Raw genomic sequence first — 17,630 nt, 5'->3', positions numbered from 1 at the left:
CTTGTATTTTCTATCTATAGTAGCTAGCAAGGTAGCTTGCACATAATACTTAATAAATACCTATTAGATGAATGCAAATATGTTGCTCTCTTCCTAAGGATAAATGGTTCTCCACCAATCTTATACTTCCATATGCAGGGTGTTTTCCTAAAGAACACTCACCCTACTCAGATTGTATGCTGGTTATTGTCATCCTAATATTTGTTGAAATCCTATTCTCACTTTACCCCCAAAGAATGCAAGACCAGCTGGCCCCAGCTGCAGGGACCGTGGTCAGGACCTGAGACTCAGAGTCAGCAGCCCTGGTCTCAGTGTTCACTGTCTCCTTACATAGGGTGTGACCTTGGGCTAATCCGCAGTTCCTTTGGTCTCTGAGTCTTCATTTGTCAGATGGGAAGATTTCATGTCATAGTTCTCAAGGATTTAAAAGAAGGATTCCAGAAATCAACATCTCAGACAGAAATGCAAACGTTTATTCTGTTTTACAAATGTTTATTGGGGAAGAAAATTAGAGAAGGGAAGGAGAAGAGAAGCTCATGCCAGTGACCTAATTTTCCCATATGTGTGTCTCTCTTCATTTGCTGGAAAAGCCTGATCAAGGAAAAGATTATGAAGACAAACCACAGCAGATTAAATAAATAAGCCTGTATATTTCCATGTAACAAGGCATAAATCAGTGTGAGGTTATCAATATAAAGTTTTCAGCATGAGATGGGAGAGAAAGCTAATTACTTCATGCATATGTATATATATATATTTTTTCCTCCTTTTGTTGTTGTGTTGTCTATTTTCTAATTCTGGCCATCAGATGCAAAGTGAACTTTATAGGCTGGAAACTGTACTTTGACCTCCTGAAAACTGAAATCTCTGGTTCTGTTCCATATTACTTTCATTGTCACTAGACTCACTGATGTGTTGCGGAAAGAGAGGGAACAGCAGAGGGCCCCCTCCGATCAGAACAATGGCTACTTAAGAGTGAGAGGTGCAAATGTTTAAACATATAAACCCAACAAGAGGCCAGTGGCAGGAAGTCCCCTTGGCAGGTGCTGGCTGTGTCATTGCCTGGCAGTGTGAAGGGGGAAAAAGTGTCCTTCCAACTCCAGGTGCCCTTTGTCTAAGACTTTCTTTTGTTGCCAGATCAGGACAGCCCTTTCTCATTCCAAATGTTCCAAACAAAAGGGAATCAGTTGGACAAATGCTGATGCATCTATTTGATGGGATATTGTTCAGACACTAGACAGACAGAACAGTATTTTAAGCGTGGGAAAATTTTCACAGTACAGTATAGGGTAAAAATTCTATATGAAATGACATACACAGTATAATCTCTATCATCTATATGTATACACATACCATCAGAGAAAATATTGGAAAGAAATATATACAGATGTTAACAGTGACTATACCTGAGTTATGTGGTGTTTTTTATTCTTTGTATTTGTCAATTTTTTTTTGCATGAGCCTTCACATTTTTTTAATGAGAAATGCAATTAGGAATATTAAGCTGTTTCTGTTTAAATTGGCTCAGTTTTTATTTTAACAGGCAGCAGAAAGTAGTGACAGATGACACAGAGACATTCAATGGGGACTCACTGTTTCACCTCTGAGACTTGTTTATGATTGTTGGACCTGCAGTAGACCTTAGGAATCAACTAGACTTAACTCTCCAAGTTACAGATGAGGAAACTGAGGCTCAGGGAAGTAAAGTGATTCCCCAAGTCCCGGAAGCAAGATAGTAGCAGGGCTAGGAAGACGATCTAACCTTCTTAGACCTCAGACCATGCTATTTTTGCTCCATACCCACCCAGCTCTGGTTCTGTCACCTGTGTACACATTTGGATGAGTCTAGGAGATTTTCTCTGAAGCAGGGTAATTATAGATGGTCTGTTCTATCTCCACCTAGGGGAACTTTGGAAGACCAAATTAATTCTAAGACAGGTGGGGGCTTCTGATTCTCTGAGATGGGAATCTGAGGCCCAGACTCTGACCTGGTATCTGCCTGAGGCCCCTTCTCTGTTTGCTAAGATGACCTGGGGACAAGCTAGACTCAGAACATCTGGGATTCTCAGGCAAAATTCTAGAGATCTATTCTAATTTGGATCATCTCCACTTTGCCACTAGTTGTCATGGCAACATGCCTTCACTGTCTCAATGTCTGAATCTGACCATCACCAGAAAAGGCCTTATTTCTTGGCTTACTTATGATGTACTCGTTAGAGAAGCTCAGTGAAAGCTTGAATGATATTTTCTATCGCAAGCACATGTTGAGTGAGCACTGATAATGAACTCAGCATGGTGAGTTCATGGGCACTGGAAAACCTTGGAAGAGCTAGAGGACATGTTCCTGCTCTCAAGTGGTAAGTACGTTGGACTGAGCTCTGTCTCAGGCAGACAGTTTCTCTGGGCCTGTGTCACCTCTTTAAAACAAAGGTGACATTACTGAAAAATATGTTATGTCTAAGGAGGCAAAGGCTAAATTGCGAAGACAAGATTAACGCATGTGATTTGACAGAGAGACATGCAAAAATAGCTTGGAGTGACATGCTGAATTATCTAACTGATAAGAGAAAGGTCAGCTAGGATTCGCCTAGGTTACGGTGGCCTCCACAGAAAGGTAGATCTTTTCAGTTAGAATTTGGAGAGGATTTGGCTTAGAGGAACAGTATCAGGTGTCCCATGTGAGTCTTCAGCAAGGCATGTAAATTCTCATGGTTAGCAAGAAGTAATAGCTCTGAAGTAGTGCGTGGTGGATGTTGCATTTAGAAGAGGAATTTATTTTAGGGAACTTAGTGTTTGGAAATTCCTCCAACAAATAAAGCAGAGTCAATATTTTACTGTTTTTCTGATAAATAAGTGAATAGAATTCAGTATTATGTGCCTGCTATCTGCCAGGCACTCTTACAAGTGCTTATCATTAATTTACTCATTGAATCTTCAGAAGAACTCTCTAGGTTAGCAAATTGAGGCACATCTGAATCTGTGTCTCACAGCTAGTGAATGGCAAACCCAGGACCCAAACCCTGCTAATTCAGGTGCGTCTTTTCTGTTTCCTGATGTTTATAGAAAGGTAGTTATAGGAAACATGGCCTTTGTTCCTAAGAGACATTACCACTGGCCTGTCCTACACTACTGAAGTCATGGATGTTTCCACAAGCTCTCTGATCTAGCACAATGGTCTGTGGGATGGTAGATTCTCCATCTCTGGTCCGTGAATTAAAGTTCATTAGGAACCATTACTGATACTAAAATCCCAAGGGTGAGTGGTGGATATCAAAACCCTCAGCTCTCCTTGTGCAATTCTGCTTGCACAGTCAAGGATGAGTGAGTTTGGGAACTGAATTCCAAGTGCAAGGTGGAATTTCCTTATTCCCATTCCTAAGCCATTAGGCTCTGGGAAAGTGCAAGTCTCCTTCAGGGCTTCTAATACCTCAGCCAGTCTTTTGTGATGCTCAGAGAGGCGAGAATGATCATCACTATCATCAACAACAAATAGTTATTGAGCATCTCTACTGGGCAAGATGCCAAGTGCTGAGTGGCATACAAAGAAGAGTAAGATAAAACCCTGCCCTTAAGTAGTTTACAGTCTAGAAGCAGATAACTGTAATTCAAGGAACTAGGTCACAAGTGTCGTAAAATATTATATCTCTGCCTCTGGCTTTTGACCCGTCGTCTTCTTAACTAACTCCTGCATAGCTCCAAGGTGGGCAGAGCAAGCTTGAGTCAGACTAGGCAGAGAAGGTACACCCTGATAGTCAGGGGAAGATGGCCAAGCTGAAACTTGATGCAAGTGAGGATTTTTGAAATGACATACTGAGTGGCAGTAAAGAATTAGAAATAAGGGAGGGACTTCACCAGGACAGAAAAGAGGAAGGGAGGTTGAAAGCAGACAGAAAGTACAAGATAGGCAGGAGTGTGGCCGTAAGGCTTAGGTCTGTACTGAAGAACCAAAGGAAATGACTGAGACAGCAGGTGAGAAGCAACAGCCTAAGAGCCCCCAAGGGGCAAGTCCTAGCAGGGCAACCCACTGCCAAGTTCTATGTTGTAATTGGACAGCTGGAGGCTTCCCCGGGTAGCCCTGGCCAGAGGAAATCCAGACTGAGTTTGAAGGGTTCTGGCTGTAGGGATGAGGAAGCTGGTTTTACAGGGGCAGATTCTATATCTTCTTTGGCTTTAAGCGTTTCTGAGTCTGCTATCTCCATAGGCAGAGCTATCTATTCAAGAGCTTTGGGGGTGAAAGGATGCTGGTTGATGGGGGGGGGGTGAATTTCCCTAATCCCTGGTCTGCTTATTTATTGCTGTGTTTGGCAGCAATGTCCCTACAATACAATCATTCAATGAGGTTCCAGTTTGAGTTTGGTTTTTAAAGCACCTCATTTCCTTTGATGTGAAGCAAGCTCTGCCCTCATTTAACCAGGCACAACAATTCTCTACCTTTTCGGACACAGATCCACCCCTACAGGGTCCATAATGCCATGTAGATCATTGCCATAAAGTAACACCTTCCTGGACTTCTTTCTAGAGCCTGTGACAGGAAGTCTGAACTAATTGTTAAAGTATTTGAACAGTAAGAGAAACAGGAAGCAATGAGAAACAAAAGCACCCTCCAGGTCTGAGTGACAGGAGCATCAGCTCTGGTGGGCCATATCTGCCACAACCAAAAGTAAGTGCAATAAGGTTGTACATGTTGTTTGGTCTGAAGAAAAAGCTGTCTGTCTGATGATGTTGTGTGTCAGCCACTTTAACTGGAGTGATAACAGAACCACTGTCAAAGACTCTCAGAGTTCCATTTCAGTCCCGGATTGCTCTCAATAGCCTGCTCTGGCTAGAAATCATTAGTCTTTATCAAGGGCTCAGAGTCCGCTAGTCTATATACATATGGACTAAGCTGTTACTTTTTACTGATGACTTTTTATTTTTAATTTTTTTCCACTATAATTTAGATAATAAGAAAAAAACTCTCATAATTTTGCCATTTAATATAACCACTAATATAATCTAGGTGTATTTGTCCAATGTATATGGAGTTTATATAGGTATATAATTACAATGTACATTTGTTTTTTTGTGGTAAAATGTACATAACATAAATTTTGTTATCTTAACCATTTTTAAGTGTACAGTTCAGTAATGTTAAGTATATTCACTTTGTTGTGCAACCAGTCAATCTCCAGAAGTTTCAGCTTGTTAAACTGAAACATTATACCCATTAAACAATTTCTCATTTCCTCCTCCCTCCAGACCCTGGAAACCACCATTTTACTTTCTGTTTCTGTGAATTTGATTACTCTAGATACCTCATATAAGTGAAATCATACAATATTTGTCTTTGGTGTCTGGCTTATTTCACTTACCATAATGTCTTCAGGATTCGCCCATGTTGTAGCATGTGTCAGAATTTTCTTCCTTTTTAAGGCTGGATTATATTCCACTGTTTGCCTATACCGTATTTGGTTTATCCAGTCATCCATCGATGAACATTTGGGTTGCTCCCATCTTTTGGCAATTGTGCATAATGCTGCTACGAACGTACATATAGTGTTATATCTTGCCTTTTCACTTCCCATTATAGTATCTTTGTATATACATATACAAATGTTTTCTCAGATTGAATATATAGTCTTTATAATAATCTTTTTTTCTCTGTTTTAACAGTAATATAACAGTCCTTCAAGCCCAAGTGCTTAAATATTTTTCTACAATTCTACATATGAGATGTTTCCAATTTTCCCCTAACTGCTATGATAAAAATGTTGTACCTATGATATTCCGCCCATATTTTGGCTTGTTTTTTTAGAATAGATTCCTAAGAAGTAAAATTACTGGGTCAAAAAGGTATAAACATTTTATGACTTAAAGGACAAAAGACAGAAAGCCAAATTGCTTTCTAGAAGAATTGTATCTATTTGCATAGCTACTAATAGTGTATATGAAAGTCCATTTCACCATACTCACACCAGCTTCATGTTTTTTTACATTAAAAAATAATACAGGAGGGGGCTGGCCTGGTGGCACAAGTGGTTAAGTGCGCGCTTCGCTTAGGCGGCCCGGGGTTTGCCAGTTCGGATCTCGGGCGCGCACCGACGCACTGCTTGGCAAGCCGTGCTGTGAAGGCGTTCCATATAAAGTGGAGGAAGATGGGCATGGATGTTAGCCCAGGGCCAGTCTTCCTCAGCAAAAAGAGGAGGATTGGCAGATGTTGGCTCAGGGCCAATCTTCCTCACAAAAGAAAATAAATAAATAAAACAGGAGGAAGGTAAGAACTCATTCCTGTTTAACAGACAACACTCTGATTATTAACAGTGATGGGCATTGCGAGAACCTCCAGGCTTGGCTAGCCTGTGAATACTAGCGTGGTTACAGTTGGCTGAAACATATATGTAATGTGTAATACATGTTATATGTATATAAAATATATAAGTATACATTAGAAATATGCCTGAGGTAGTAGTTGCTCAATAAATGATAGCTATTATTATTGTTTCTGTTATTTCTATTAATGCCCAAAGTATGATGATTCTTAGCCTGTACCTGCTCTCCCAGGCCCTCAGCTCCCCCAGACCATGGTTTTCCAGTTATTTGGAGTGTCCCCAGTTTGGTCGTGTCTCAGAACAGCTTTATCTTCCCTGTGGAGGTGCTCTACCCAAGCTCTCTGCTGCTGGTGCTCTCTACTAGACACAGCTTTGCTTTGCTGGTGGCTTCCCTAAGACCTCAGAGCAACAAAACTGCACGTAGGGTGGAGAGCATGGTGGCAGAAGGGTCATCTGGGCTCCAAACAGGACACTGCCTTATGCCTGGAGTCTTGTAAATATGTTTATTAATACAGCTCCTCCATCTTTTGGCCCTAACTCCCTCTCCCCATAGAAGCTCAGGCCACAGAATGTGTAAAGGAGCCAGTATGCCATGTTTCCTGTGGTAGGCAGAACAGTGCCCCTCCTACCCCCACCAGAGGTGTCCACATCCTAATCCTGGAACCTGTGAATATGTTACTTTATATGGTAAAGGGTCTTTGCAGATGTGATTAAGTTCAGGATCTTGAGATGGGGAGATACCTTGGATTACCTCGATGGGCTCAATGTAATTATATGAGTTCTTATAAGTGAAGGAGGGAGACAGGAGGCTAAGAGTCAGAGAGAAGGAGAGAGGGAGAGAGAGAGAGTTAAATGAGAGAGAGTTAATGCTATGCTGCTGACTTTGAAGGTGGAAGGGAGCCATCTAAGAAATGCAGGCAGCCTCTAGAAGCTGGAACAGGCAAGGAAACGGATTCTCGCCTAGAGTCTCCGGAAGGATTGCAGCTCTGCCAAACACCTTGATTTTTAGCCCAATCAGAACTATTTTGGACTTCTGATCTCCAGAACTCTAAGATAATAGCTCTAGAAGAAATGTGGTGTTGTTTTAAGCCATTGTGTGTTTTACACCATTAAGTTTGTGGTTATTTGTTATAGCAGCATAGGAAAGTAATACACCCTCCTAACATCCTGCCTCCCTGTATTTCTTTTTACAGGTTTCCTTCAAGTTTCTTTCCTAAATTGAAAGTCCCCAAGTTAATGAAGACAATTAGGAGGGCCCACCAGTTCCACATTTATGAAACCTCTGTGGCCACTCTTGCTCATGAGTTATATTTGCTCTTTTGTAAATTGTTTCTGTTCTTTGCCCCACTGATGATTCTTCACCCCCCCCCAAAGCCCCAGTAGATAGTTGTATGTCATGGTTGCACATCCTTCTAGTTGCTGTATGTGGGACACGGCCTCAGCATGGCCAGAAAAGCGGTGCGTCGGTGCACGCCCGGGATCCGAACCCGGGCCTTCAGCAGCGGAGCGCGAGCACTTAACCGCTAAGCCACGGGGCCGGCCCTCACTGATGATTCTTAATGTCAGAAAAATATAGATCTAAAGTGCTACTCAAAGATCTCACAGTAAGCCATACTCTCTCATGTAGCCTTCCATCCAGTCATCCAAACAAGAAATATTTACTGGAGGCTACTGTGTGCCAGGCATTGAGCTATCATTGATGGCATAGGTGGCAGCCCGCAATCTATGCCTTTACTGGGGCCATAGATGTTAGATTTTTAAGAATAACATGCATAGATTTTTTGTTGTTGTTGTTCTTGTGAGTGTTCTAAGATTTGTTTCTTTCCAGAAAGCGATTAGCGTACGTGGAGCCTCTTTGACTAAGTAGCAAGGGACAGGAACTGCAGTCTGGTTCCATTTTGTCTTCCAATTTGTGTTCAGACCTGGCAAGAGTTGAAGAGTTTAAGGATAGATAAGCACAAATGAAAAACAGTGCGGCCCAGTGCATCTTTGTTTAGATAATTTCTCCCCTCTCTTTATCCTCTCCAGTCTGCTTTCCTGCCTCTGACGCAGGGAGCTAAGGGCCTGAATGAAACCTGTTAGAGGTTCCAATTATATCTTTGTGGACAAAGGGCACACATGGCATCCTCAGTTAACAGGCGGCAATAAATCCATCAGCACATCCACTTGCAGAGAACAGAGTCCCTGCTGAGCTGCGAGCCACTCACTGAGTACCTCACACAGGACGGACTTGAAGGTAAGATGTTTCTCTCTCTGCCCATTTAATCCTTCCTTGTAATTTGTGTTTCTCTACAGAGAATTTTGACTTTAAAGTAAAGTATCCTACCGATTTGTTGGCAAATTCCTGGTTTGACTTTTGTTTGTTTGTATATTTTTGGTCTGTCCTTATAGTACTTATTTCATTCCATTTTACATCTTTTAGTTTTTCATTGATTTTCTTTTAGTCCCTTCTTATTTTCTTATGTATAAATTTCTTATGTATCCTAAGTGAATTTGTTTTTAGAAATACCTTATTTTTGCAGAGAAATGATGAGTCTTAAATGATTGCGTGCATTTTCTGGTTAAAATTATCTGGGAATTTGGTTCAGTGGGGGCCCACTGGTCACTTGGAACTGTAGTATGGACGATGTTCTTCTTCCAGGCCCGGCTGTAGAACAGAGTGGCTCAGTGCTTGGGACACTTCCAACATTTGAGGTTGATTATTGACCCCTAATGATAATCGTTTAAAATTATTTACTTCTTGTATTATGAAAATAGTTAATTATAGAAAATTTAGAAATTACAGAAAAGAAAAAAGAAAATAATTTAAGTCATTGATTATAATAGCTGGCATTTGGGTGTGTATCTTTCTAGTCTTTTAAAAATGTATTTATGTTTTTTATTTGCATGTATATTTATTTTTTATACAATTGAGGTCAAGCTGTAAATACAGTTTAATATCCTTTTTTTACTTAACATATTTAGAGTATTTTCTAAGTCACTGAAATTATTTGAAAACACTATTTTTAAGACCTACTTATATTCCACCATTAAAATGTTTCACTTTTTTCACTAATATAAATAATTCAGCAATTAATAATTTTGAACATAAATCTTTGGCTGCACTTCTGAACACTTTCTTAGGATAGTTTCCAAATCAAAGGGTATACAATTTTTAGAGCCTGAGGTGTTTCATGACAGTAATCTATTTTTTTCTGTTTATTTCTTCTAAATCCAATTGCAATTTATTTTATTTAATTTATTTTTTATTTTATTGAGGTCATAATGGTTTATAACATTGTGAAATTTCAGATGTACATTATTATTTATCAGTTTCTGTATAGACTGCATCGTGCTCACCACCAATAGTCTAATTTTTATCCGTCACCATACGCATGTGCCCCTTTACCCCTTTTGCCTTTCCCTCAACCCCCTTTCCCTCTGGCAACCACCAATCTGTTCTCTTTGTCCATATGTTTATCTTCCACATACGAGTGAAATCATGTGGTGTTTGTCTTTCTCTGTCTGGCTTATTTCCCTTAACATAATACTCTCAAGGTCCGTTCATGTTGTTGCAAATGGGATGATTTTGTCTTTTTTTATGGCTGAGTAGTATTCCATTGTATATATATACCACATCTTCTTTATCCAATCATCCATTGTTGGGCACTTGTTTTGCTTCCAAGTGTTGGCTGTTGTGAATAATGCTGCGGTGAACATAGGGGTGCATAAGTCTCTTTGAAATAACGGTAATCTATTTTAAAATTTATATGATTGGAATGGTTGATATCACAACAGAAGCAACATAAAAGAAAATGAAATTCTTCCCAGAAACTATTATTACCTAGAGTTTAACAAAATACTGTGACTTAATGCTGACTAATGACATGAAATCCTAAGTAGAAAACTAATCATGAAAGTTAGTATTTTATTTATACAGAGTAACACACCTTTCTGAGCATGGGTTTACAGCATAAATAAAAGAATAGGAGTGTTTCTAGTACCACAGAGCAAGGGAAGATGGTGGAGTACAAGCCTGCACGTTAAAAAGCTTGGGATTTCATTCTCGTTTGACATGAATTGTGCGAGCCTAGATCGAGGTGCTAACCTCCTGAGGCTCCGCCTCTCATCTGTGAGATGAGGGGGCTGGTTTGCTTCAGTGCTTCTCAATGGGCAGCACAGCAACACTTGTGGCACTTGAGATATTTTTGGGTGGTACAAATTTTTTTTTTGCCATGGCACATAAAGTTATTTTTTAAAACAGTAGTCTTTCAGTTTTTAAAAAGAGTGGATTTAGAGGAAAAGATTAAGTAAATAATAGTACAAGTAGTCCTCAGATATAAGATAAACCATCAAGGTGATAGGCAAATGTCTGATGTTTGAGAAACATAGAGCTCGGTGATCTCGAGCCCTTCTGCCAGGTAGAATTCCAGATATAAGAAGTTGGTAAGCAATGCTTTCTGGAAAGGCATTCTGGGAACCAGGGAGAGTTATTGATATGTATAAGAAGTGAACAGAGACACAAGCATGGAAAAGGTTCAAATACCATCCTCCTACTTGCAACTCTTTGCACTTTTCATTTCAATAATGAGTTTCACTTGTCTGGGCAGACTGTCTCCCCTCTTCTGTAAAGGCTGCCGAAGACCTGTCGCTGTAGCAGGACCTTCCCTAAGAACCTGGAGGAGAAGACGCCCCCAGCCCAGCCCTCACCATGCTCAGGGCGGTTGTGGATGCTCCTCAGCGGTTGCTGAAGGAGGGGAGAGAGTCCCAGAAGCTGGTACTGGTTGTGGTGTTTGTTGCTCTGTTCCTGGACAACATGCTGCTTACTGTGGTGGGTATGTTTGGGGGTCTTTCTGCTGGGGGCTAATTTGCTCTGGGCCCCAGTGGGCAGCACCCACCCTGCTAGATTTCAGCAGTGAATGGACTAGAGAATTTTTCTTTTTATGCTTGAAAACACACAGAGGTTGCTGGGGATTGGAGGGAAGAGCAAGAAATGGAGTCTGCAGTTTGCCAACCATTGCTGAAAGACCCCAGAGGGTCAAAAAGGAGGTTCAGAGAACATCTGACCAAAAAGGAGGCTGACCTGGAGCCAGAGCTGGCATTACTTTTCTTCCTCCCCACACTATCTTCCCAAGGTGCTTATGACCCCAGGTGGCCTCTGGGATAGTGAGCATGTTCTCACTGTTGCTTTTCCAGCTTCTGCACCACCAAAATAACATAGTTTATATGGATACCCAACTCCTTATCAAAGCTTCCCTTTCTTGTGGTTCATTACCTCAGAGTCCCGCCTTTTTTGGTTGGTAGTCTATGAATCGTTACATTCAGTTATGTCAGTATATAAATGGGTGCTAACATATTGCCCCTCCTGGGTAAAATATTTGCTTTTAAACAAGAATCTTGCTGAGACAAATTGTTAATCCAATACAGTCAATTCTCGTTATTCGTGGTAGTTATGCTCTATAAAGTCACTGCAAACACTGAGTTTAGCCAGTACTGAATCATCGCTCCTAAGGGAAATACACACATACACACACACACACACACACACACACACACACATCCCATACAGATTATAGTCTTAAATCCTAAAAACAATGCATCCTAGTAGTTTCTATTTTCTTTACAAAAGAGAAAATGAGATTCAGTGTTAAGTGACTTGCCTGAGGCCGCCTCAAAAACAGGTGCCGGAGCTGGGTTTCAAGCTCTGTCAACCGGCCCCAGAGCTGGAGTTCTTGCACCGCACTGCCGTTCTTCCACCATCTCCATTCTCTGCCATCTCTGTGTAAGAGCTGAAACAAGAAGGCGGAATGTTGTTCAAACTCGGCTGGGAAAGTGAGCATCTGGCGACTCAAAATATTCCCCACTCTCTGCACATGTGTCTGGGAAAAATTGTGAGAGCTCTGCGAGAATTGCTTTTGTGATTACAAATAAATTTTAGCCAGTAGGTGAATTAGCCAATATGGAATCCACGAATAATGAGGACCAACTGTATGACAGTTGGAATTTAGGTACTTGAGCTAATAGGATAATTTGGGCAGGCACAGTCTTCATAGTCTTAGGGTAAGCTTCAAATAATGGCACATAGACACCTCCCTCGAGCATGAGTCTGAACCTCACAGTGATGCCCCTGAACTGACTAGTGGTAAAAAGACATTCATTAGCCCTCATCATTTGTCCTTCTTGACTTTCAGTGCCCATTGTGCCCACCTTCCTATATGCCACCGAGTTCAAAGAAGTCAACACTTCTCTGCACCCACGCTCCGCCACGACTTCCTCACATGCCCTCACTTCTTCTGCCTTCTCCACCATCTTCTCCTTCTTTGAAAACAACACCATGGCTGTTGAAGAAAGTGCACCCAGTGGCACAGCGTGGACAAATGGCACCATCCTTCCTCCAGTCGCTGGAGCCATTCCAGAACATAAAAACAACTGCCTGCAAGGCACAGAGTTCTTGGAGGAAGAGAACATATGGGTCGGGGTTCTGTTTGCTTCAAAGGCTCTGATGCAACTTCTGGTCAATCCATTCGTGGGGCCTCTCACCAACAGGTATCTCAGTGGGTGCAGTGCTCCACACAGTGCTCAGTGGCTCAGGAATAAAAGGATGGGCTGAGGTGTCATAAAGACTGGTTAGAAGGAAAAAGGAAGGGAAACTCACTTGTCTGTGCCCCAGGACAGTCAGCTGCTTGGAAAGCTGGTTATCCCAAAGGAGAACATGATATTGATGAAATGCCATGGTCTTCCAATTTTCTTAGTGGTATAACGACTACTGAGTACCAAGAAGAGAACCAGTGAACAGAAGTGTACTGTTGATGTTATTTCAGTGCCCTGGAACGAGGCTCCAATAGGATGAGGGTGGGAATGGGGCAGGCCTATTGTAATCTACAGCGCTGGCTTCTTAGCAGTTGGTTTGGGATTATCCTGATGTTTCAAAGGAATATACACTCTCACTAGGCTATCCTTTCTGGAAAAGAGGATTTTGGCCCTGGTCTATGGGTAGATTTGCCTGTTTGTTTATTTGCTTATACGCATCCACATGTCATATTCCATCTCTATACCTGCAGTCAGAGACATGTTTTACCATGTACTCAAATAACTGCTTTTGTGTTCCCAATTGCATAAAAATATACAGTCCAAGTGTATGGGTGCCTATTGGAACTGTATCTTTTTGTAAATTCCCTTTTAGGATTGGATATCACGTTCCCATGTTTGCTGGCTTTGTCATCATGTTTCTCTCCACAGTTAGTAAGTAATTTGCTTCCTTTTTTATTCCCTTTCCACTGATTGGCTTTGATTTTATCACATATATTGCAAAGAAGAGAGCAGGCCCAAGTTAGCTAATTAGGCATCTCACTAAGTGGCCTATGACACTGATTGAAATGCTTTGCAGTTTTTGGCATGGGGACCAGAGCAGTAGAGGCAGCTCAGTCTAGTTGGGATTTGTATATTCTGCTCTGGAAGAACAGATCCTTCACTTCCTTCAGCTGGGGAAAATTGTGAAGGCTGTCTTAATGTGTGTGTGTGTGTGTGTGTGTGTGTGTGTGTGTGTATCTATCAGTAATCTTTGAGTGAGTTTAGTATAAACCTCCCATCTTTGGAAGAGGTCATATTATTTTGATATGCAAAGGTAAAGGGCAACTAACAAAGAATCTGAATTGGACAATAGCAGCTGGAAAATTCCAAAAGATATAGTGCCTCAAGTCAGGATATTAAAGGTTATAGCTTAGGAAAGTAAATCTGCTAAAGAAACAAGAAAGAGAAAGACAAATACTCTATCCAGTATCAGATAAATGTTCCTAATAAAATGGAGATGGAATAAGAACAGTAAATGAAAAAAATATGTCTGGAAATCTACCCTGAGAATTAAAATAAAAAGAACTGAATGTGGGGCAGGGGGAGGTTAATCCAGGGAAGGCAGCCTGTGGACCCTCCCGGGGCTCCTGGTGCCTCTGCTGACTCTGCTGACTCTCTCTTCCAAACAGCTGACCTCCTTCCTCTCCTGTTTTTCTTATCACCTTTCTGTTACTTTTCTGCTTTTTCTATTGCTTCTCCTCAAGTTTTCTTCCCTTCCCTTTCCCTTCCCTTTGACTCCTGTCAATCCATGCTTAACAGGAATTTGTTGCATTCGGGGCTGGAAAGCTGCAAAGTGCGAGAGCTTGATGTGTGAACTTCTGTCTGAGAGCTGCAGCTTACTTTTGAAATTCTAACTGAATCAAAGAAAATGAGGAAATTCAAGTTAGAAATGTTTATTAGCTTCTAGAAGCTCAGCCTATGCTAAACAGTAAATTAAAAACTGATAAGATGCTCTATTTCATCAAATGAGACTTATAGTTCATTCCACAACACTTTATGAAGCACATATATCATGCCTCGATGGCGGAAGTCACTGAGGGCATGTAAAGGATGAAAAGATGTGGGTCCAGCTGCCCAGGAGTTTGTGAGTTTGCCTAGGGAGACACGCAAACACCCTGCAAGGTAGGGTGATGCCAGAGGCTCCCAGGCTCTTTGGCATAAGGTCCCTGCCAGATTGTTTGCCAAGAACTCATGTTTGAAAGCTTTTCTTATTGACCAAACTGTATGTATTAAATAATAATTATTGTTTCCGTGCCATAACCAGGTTGCTATACTGAGGTGGCTTAAATTCTAGCAAACGTTTGGTTTGCTATGTAGCATTCGTTTAGGGTTTTTTAAATACTAAAAAAGAGGTTGCTGATGCCCATTACTACCCTAAGGGCTCCAAGCTGGGAACCATGCTTAATGTACTTAGGAGCTAAATAGTGGCCTGTGGTAGGGGTGCACAAAGTGAAAACGAAATTGCTTTAGTCTTCCTAAATAGGGTGACCAACTGTCCTACTTTGCCTGCGATTGAGAGGCCTCCCAAACTTTTGGTTTTAAAACTATGAAAGCCCTGGGCAAACTGGGATGAGTTGGTCACTCTTTTCTCAAAGGACATAAGACTAGCCGACCTTGAACAGACTGGAAATCAGAAAGCCTGGGAGAGGGCATTGGAGGCCCGGCAAGGAGAGACCCAGCATGTGCATGTTTGGGAGACAGTGTGATCATGTCGGGAGGTTATGGGAGAGGATCGTGAGACATCAGACAACCAAAGATATCTGTAATGAATGGGCAGAGGGGTTCAAACTCTGCTGATTCAAATACTTTGGAAGTGAATCTTCTCTCTTTCGGGGGCGTTGTCCTGGAATTGGAGCTGAGGCGTGTCTGGACTTACCGCCTTACCACTGACACCCTGTCATTTAGTTTTTTGCTGACATGTGCCTGTTTGGTTCTCAGTTTTGTGTCTGTAGTCTCCAGTAGACTGAACCTCTTCACGGGCAGGAACTGTGTGCTCTTTGTTTCACGTCTGCTGCAGAGTCTAGCACAGCTGCGTGTTCAGTATTTCTGAATACTTACTGATTTGATTTGGCTAAAAGCTATTCCAATATAGGGTAAGGGGAAAGATCCAATTGGATCACAAGATATTGTTTTCTGCCTAATGCCTGTGATCCTTCAAGTACATATAACTTCTTTTGTCTCCACACTTTGGATAACCCCGTGGGGCCCAACAATGGTAAAGGTCAAATCTGAGTGTTACATATGGAAGATCTGGAAGTAGAGTCTAAGGACCAGTTTCCAGCCCAGTGCATTCGACTTGCTGGACAACCCCGATTCCAGTGGAGAGGCTGTTGGGCTTTGGGGCAGGAAATTGGAAATCAGGCTTCCATCCACTGAGTGGTGAATCGGTTTTTGCCTCTCTGGTTTTTCAGTCTTCATGCCAATTAAAATGCAATCCTGATTAAGGGGTGGGAGACTAGAAAGACAACTCCAAAAACAGGGAGCAGTGATCATGCTTTATTGCTCTTGTCTGTAACACCGTGGGCACGTTTTCTGGTGCCAGGGAACAAAGGTGATTTGCTAACTGGAGCATTCTCGCTCTGCTCTTTGCCCAGTGTTTGCCTTTTCTGGTACCTATACCCTGCTCTTTGTGGCCCGAACCCTTCAAGGCATTGGATCTTCATTTTCATCTGTGGCAGGTAACGCTGACATCTCACTCACACATGCACATCACTTAGTCCCCGCAGACCCTGTAAGATTTATGTGAAGAGGGGGGCCGGCCCTGTGGCTTAGCAGTTGGGTGCACACACTCTGCTACTGGCGGCCAGGGTTTGGATCCCGGGTGCGCCCCGACGCATGGCTTCTCTGGCCATGCTGAGGCAGCGTCCCACGTACAGCAACTAGAAGGATGTACAACTATGACATACAACTATCTACTGGGGCTTTGGGGAGAAAAAGGGAAAAAAAGGAGGAGGATTGGCAATAGATGTTAGCTCAGGGCCAGTCTTCCTCAGCAAAAAGAGGAGGATTGGCACGGATGTTAGCTCAGGGCTGATCTTTCTCACAAAAAAAAAGAAAGATTTATGTGAAGAAACTAAGGAAAATATCCCAGTAGGCAGAAATTGTGATTCAAAAACAAGATAAGTGTAGAGTTGCTGGCAGTGCCTCTCACTCCTTAAGCCTGACATAACTTCCTCTGACAACATCTGGATGCAGCTAGCTCAGGCCAGAGCAAGCCTGAGGTAAAACCATGAAGTAGGCCGGGCTTTTATTTAATGCCCCTCTATGGTCTTCTCTCTGTCCCCTTCTTAACATTTTATAGGAACAGTAATGTTAATACTGTCAGCAACACCATCACAGTTTGCAAAGTTTTATCGAATACAATATTGAACGTAACCCTATGAAGTAGATATTTTACACATGAGTGAACGGACACAAGAGTCCAGCCCTCGTTCTCTTCCAGGTACCCAGTGCTTTCATACTCCCCCTTGGGAACTCCCTTTGAATAGAACAGTGCTCTGTGTTCATAGGTTTTCCTTTCCTTGCCTACTCCATATCCATTCATTCAGGAAAATGTGCTAGGAAATGGTAAAATGATATGGAATGTGGTATCATTGGACGGTGGCATTCTGTGTCACCCTTCCCTGAACTTTTGGACTTCCGATAACATTCTGAGTAGAAGGAGTGAGCAATGTGGCAGTTTGGGGGATCAGTGGGGCAGTGTTTGTAAAATACTATGGGTTAAGTTTTATAAAACCCCTCAAACTGAAACTCTAGCTGAAATGGTCCCTGAAGATATAATAGTGCAGAGACCAAGGACTCTGTGAGAGGGGCAAACAGAGAGCTCCATATGCCAGCTCCATCTGTCACTCTCTTTTTAGGTCTTGGGATGCTGGCAAGTGTCTACACTGATGACTATGAGAGAGGACGTGCCATGGGAATTGCACTGGGGGGCCTGGCTTTGGGAGTGCTGGGTGAGTGGCATCTGGCCCCAGATCTGGGTTCCAGGGATAG

At 42.0% G+C, this 17,630-nt stretch overlaps 1 protein-coding gene across 1 annotated transcript in view; it reads left to right on the top strand.

The window, feature by feature from the left end:
• Positions 1 to 4,457: 4,457 nt before the first annotated feature.
• Positions 4,458 to 17,630, top strand: part of SLC18A1 (solute carrier family 18 member A1) — a 28,196-nt gene continuing 15,023 nt past the window's right edge. Inside the window, exons 1-7 of the mRNA XM_004442326.3 lie at positions 4,458 to 4,660; positions 8,337 to 8,544; positions 10,898 to 11,122; positions 12,479 to 12,833; positions 13,471 to 13,529; positions 16,232 to 16,315; positions 17,498 to 17,590. Coding sequence (XP_004442383.1) covers positions 10,999 to 11,122; positions 12,479 to 12,833; positions 13,471 to 13,529; positions 16,232 to 16,315; positions 17,498 to 17,590 — 715 coding nt within the window. The 5' untranslated portion in view covers positions 4,458 to 4,660; positions 8,337 to 8,544; positions 10,898 to 10,998. The remainder of the gene's footprint in view (positions 4,661 to 8,336; positions 8,545 to 10,897; positions 11,123 to 12,478; positions 12,834 to 13,470; positions 13,530 to 16,231; positions 16,316 to 17,497; positions 17,591 to 17,630) is intronic.

The sequence above is a fragment of the Ceratotherium simum genome, chromosome 12, assembly GCF_057802395.1.
Source record: "Ceratotherium simum simum isolate JZ-2026a chromosome 12, ASM5780239v1, whole genome shotgun sequence".
Classification (NCBI taxonomy): domain Eukaryota; kingdom Metazoa; phylum Chordata; class Mammalia; order Perissodactyla; family Rhinocerotidae; genus Ceratotherium; species Ceratotherium simum.
This window is presented reverse-complemented; position numbering and strand designations above follow the sequence as displayed.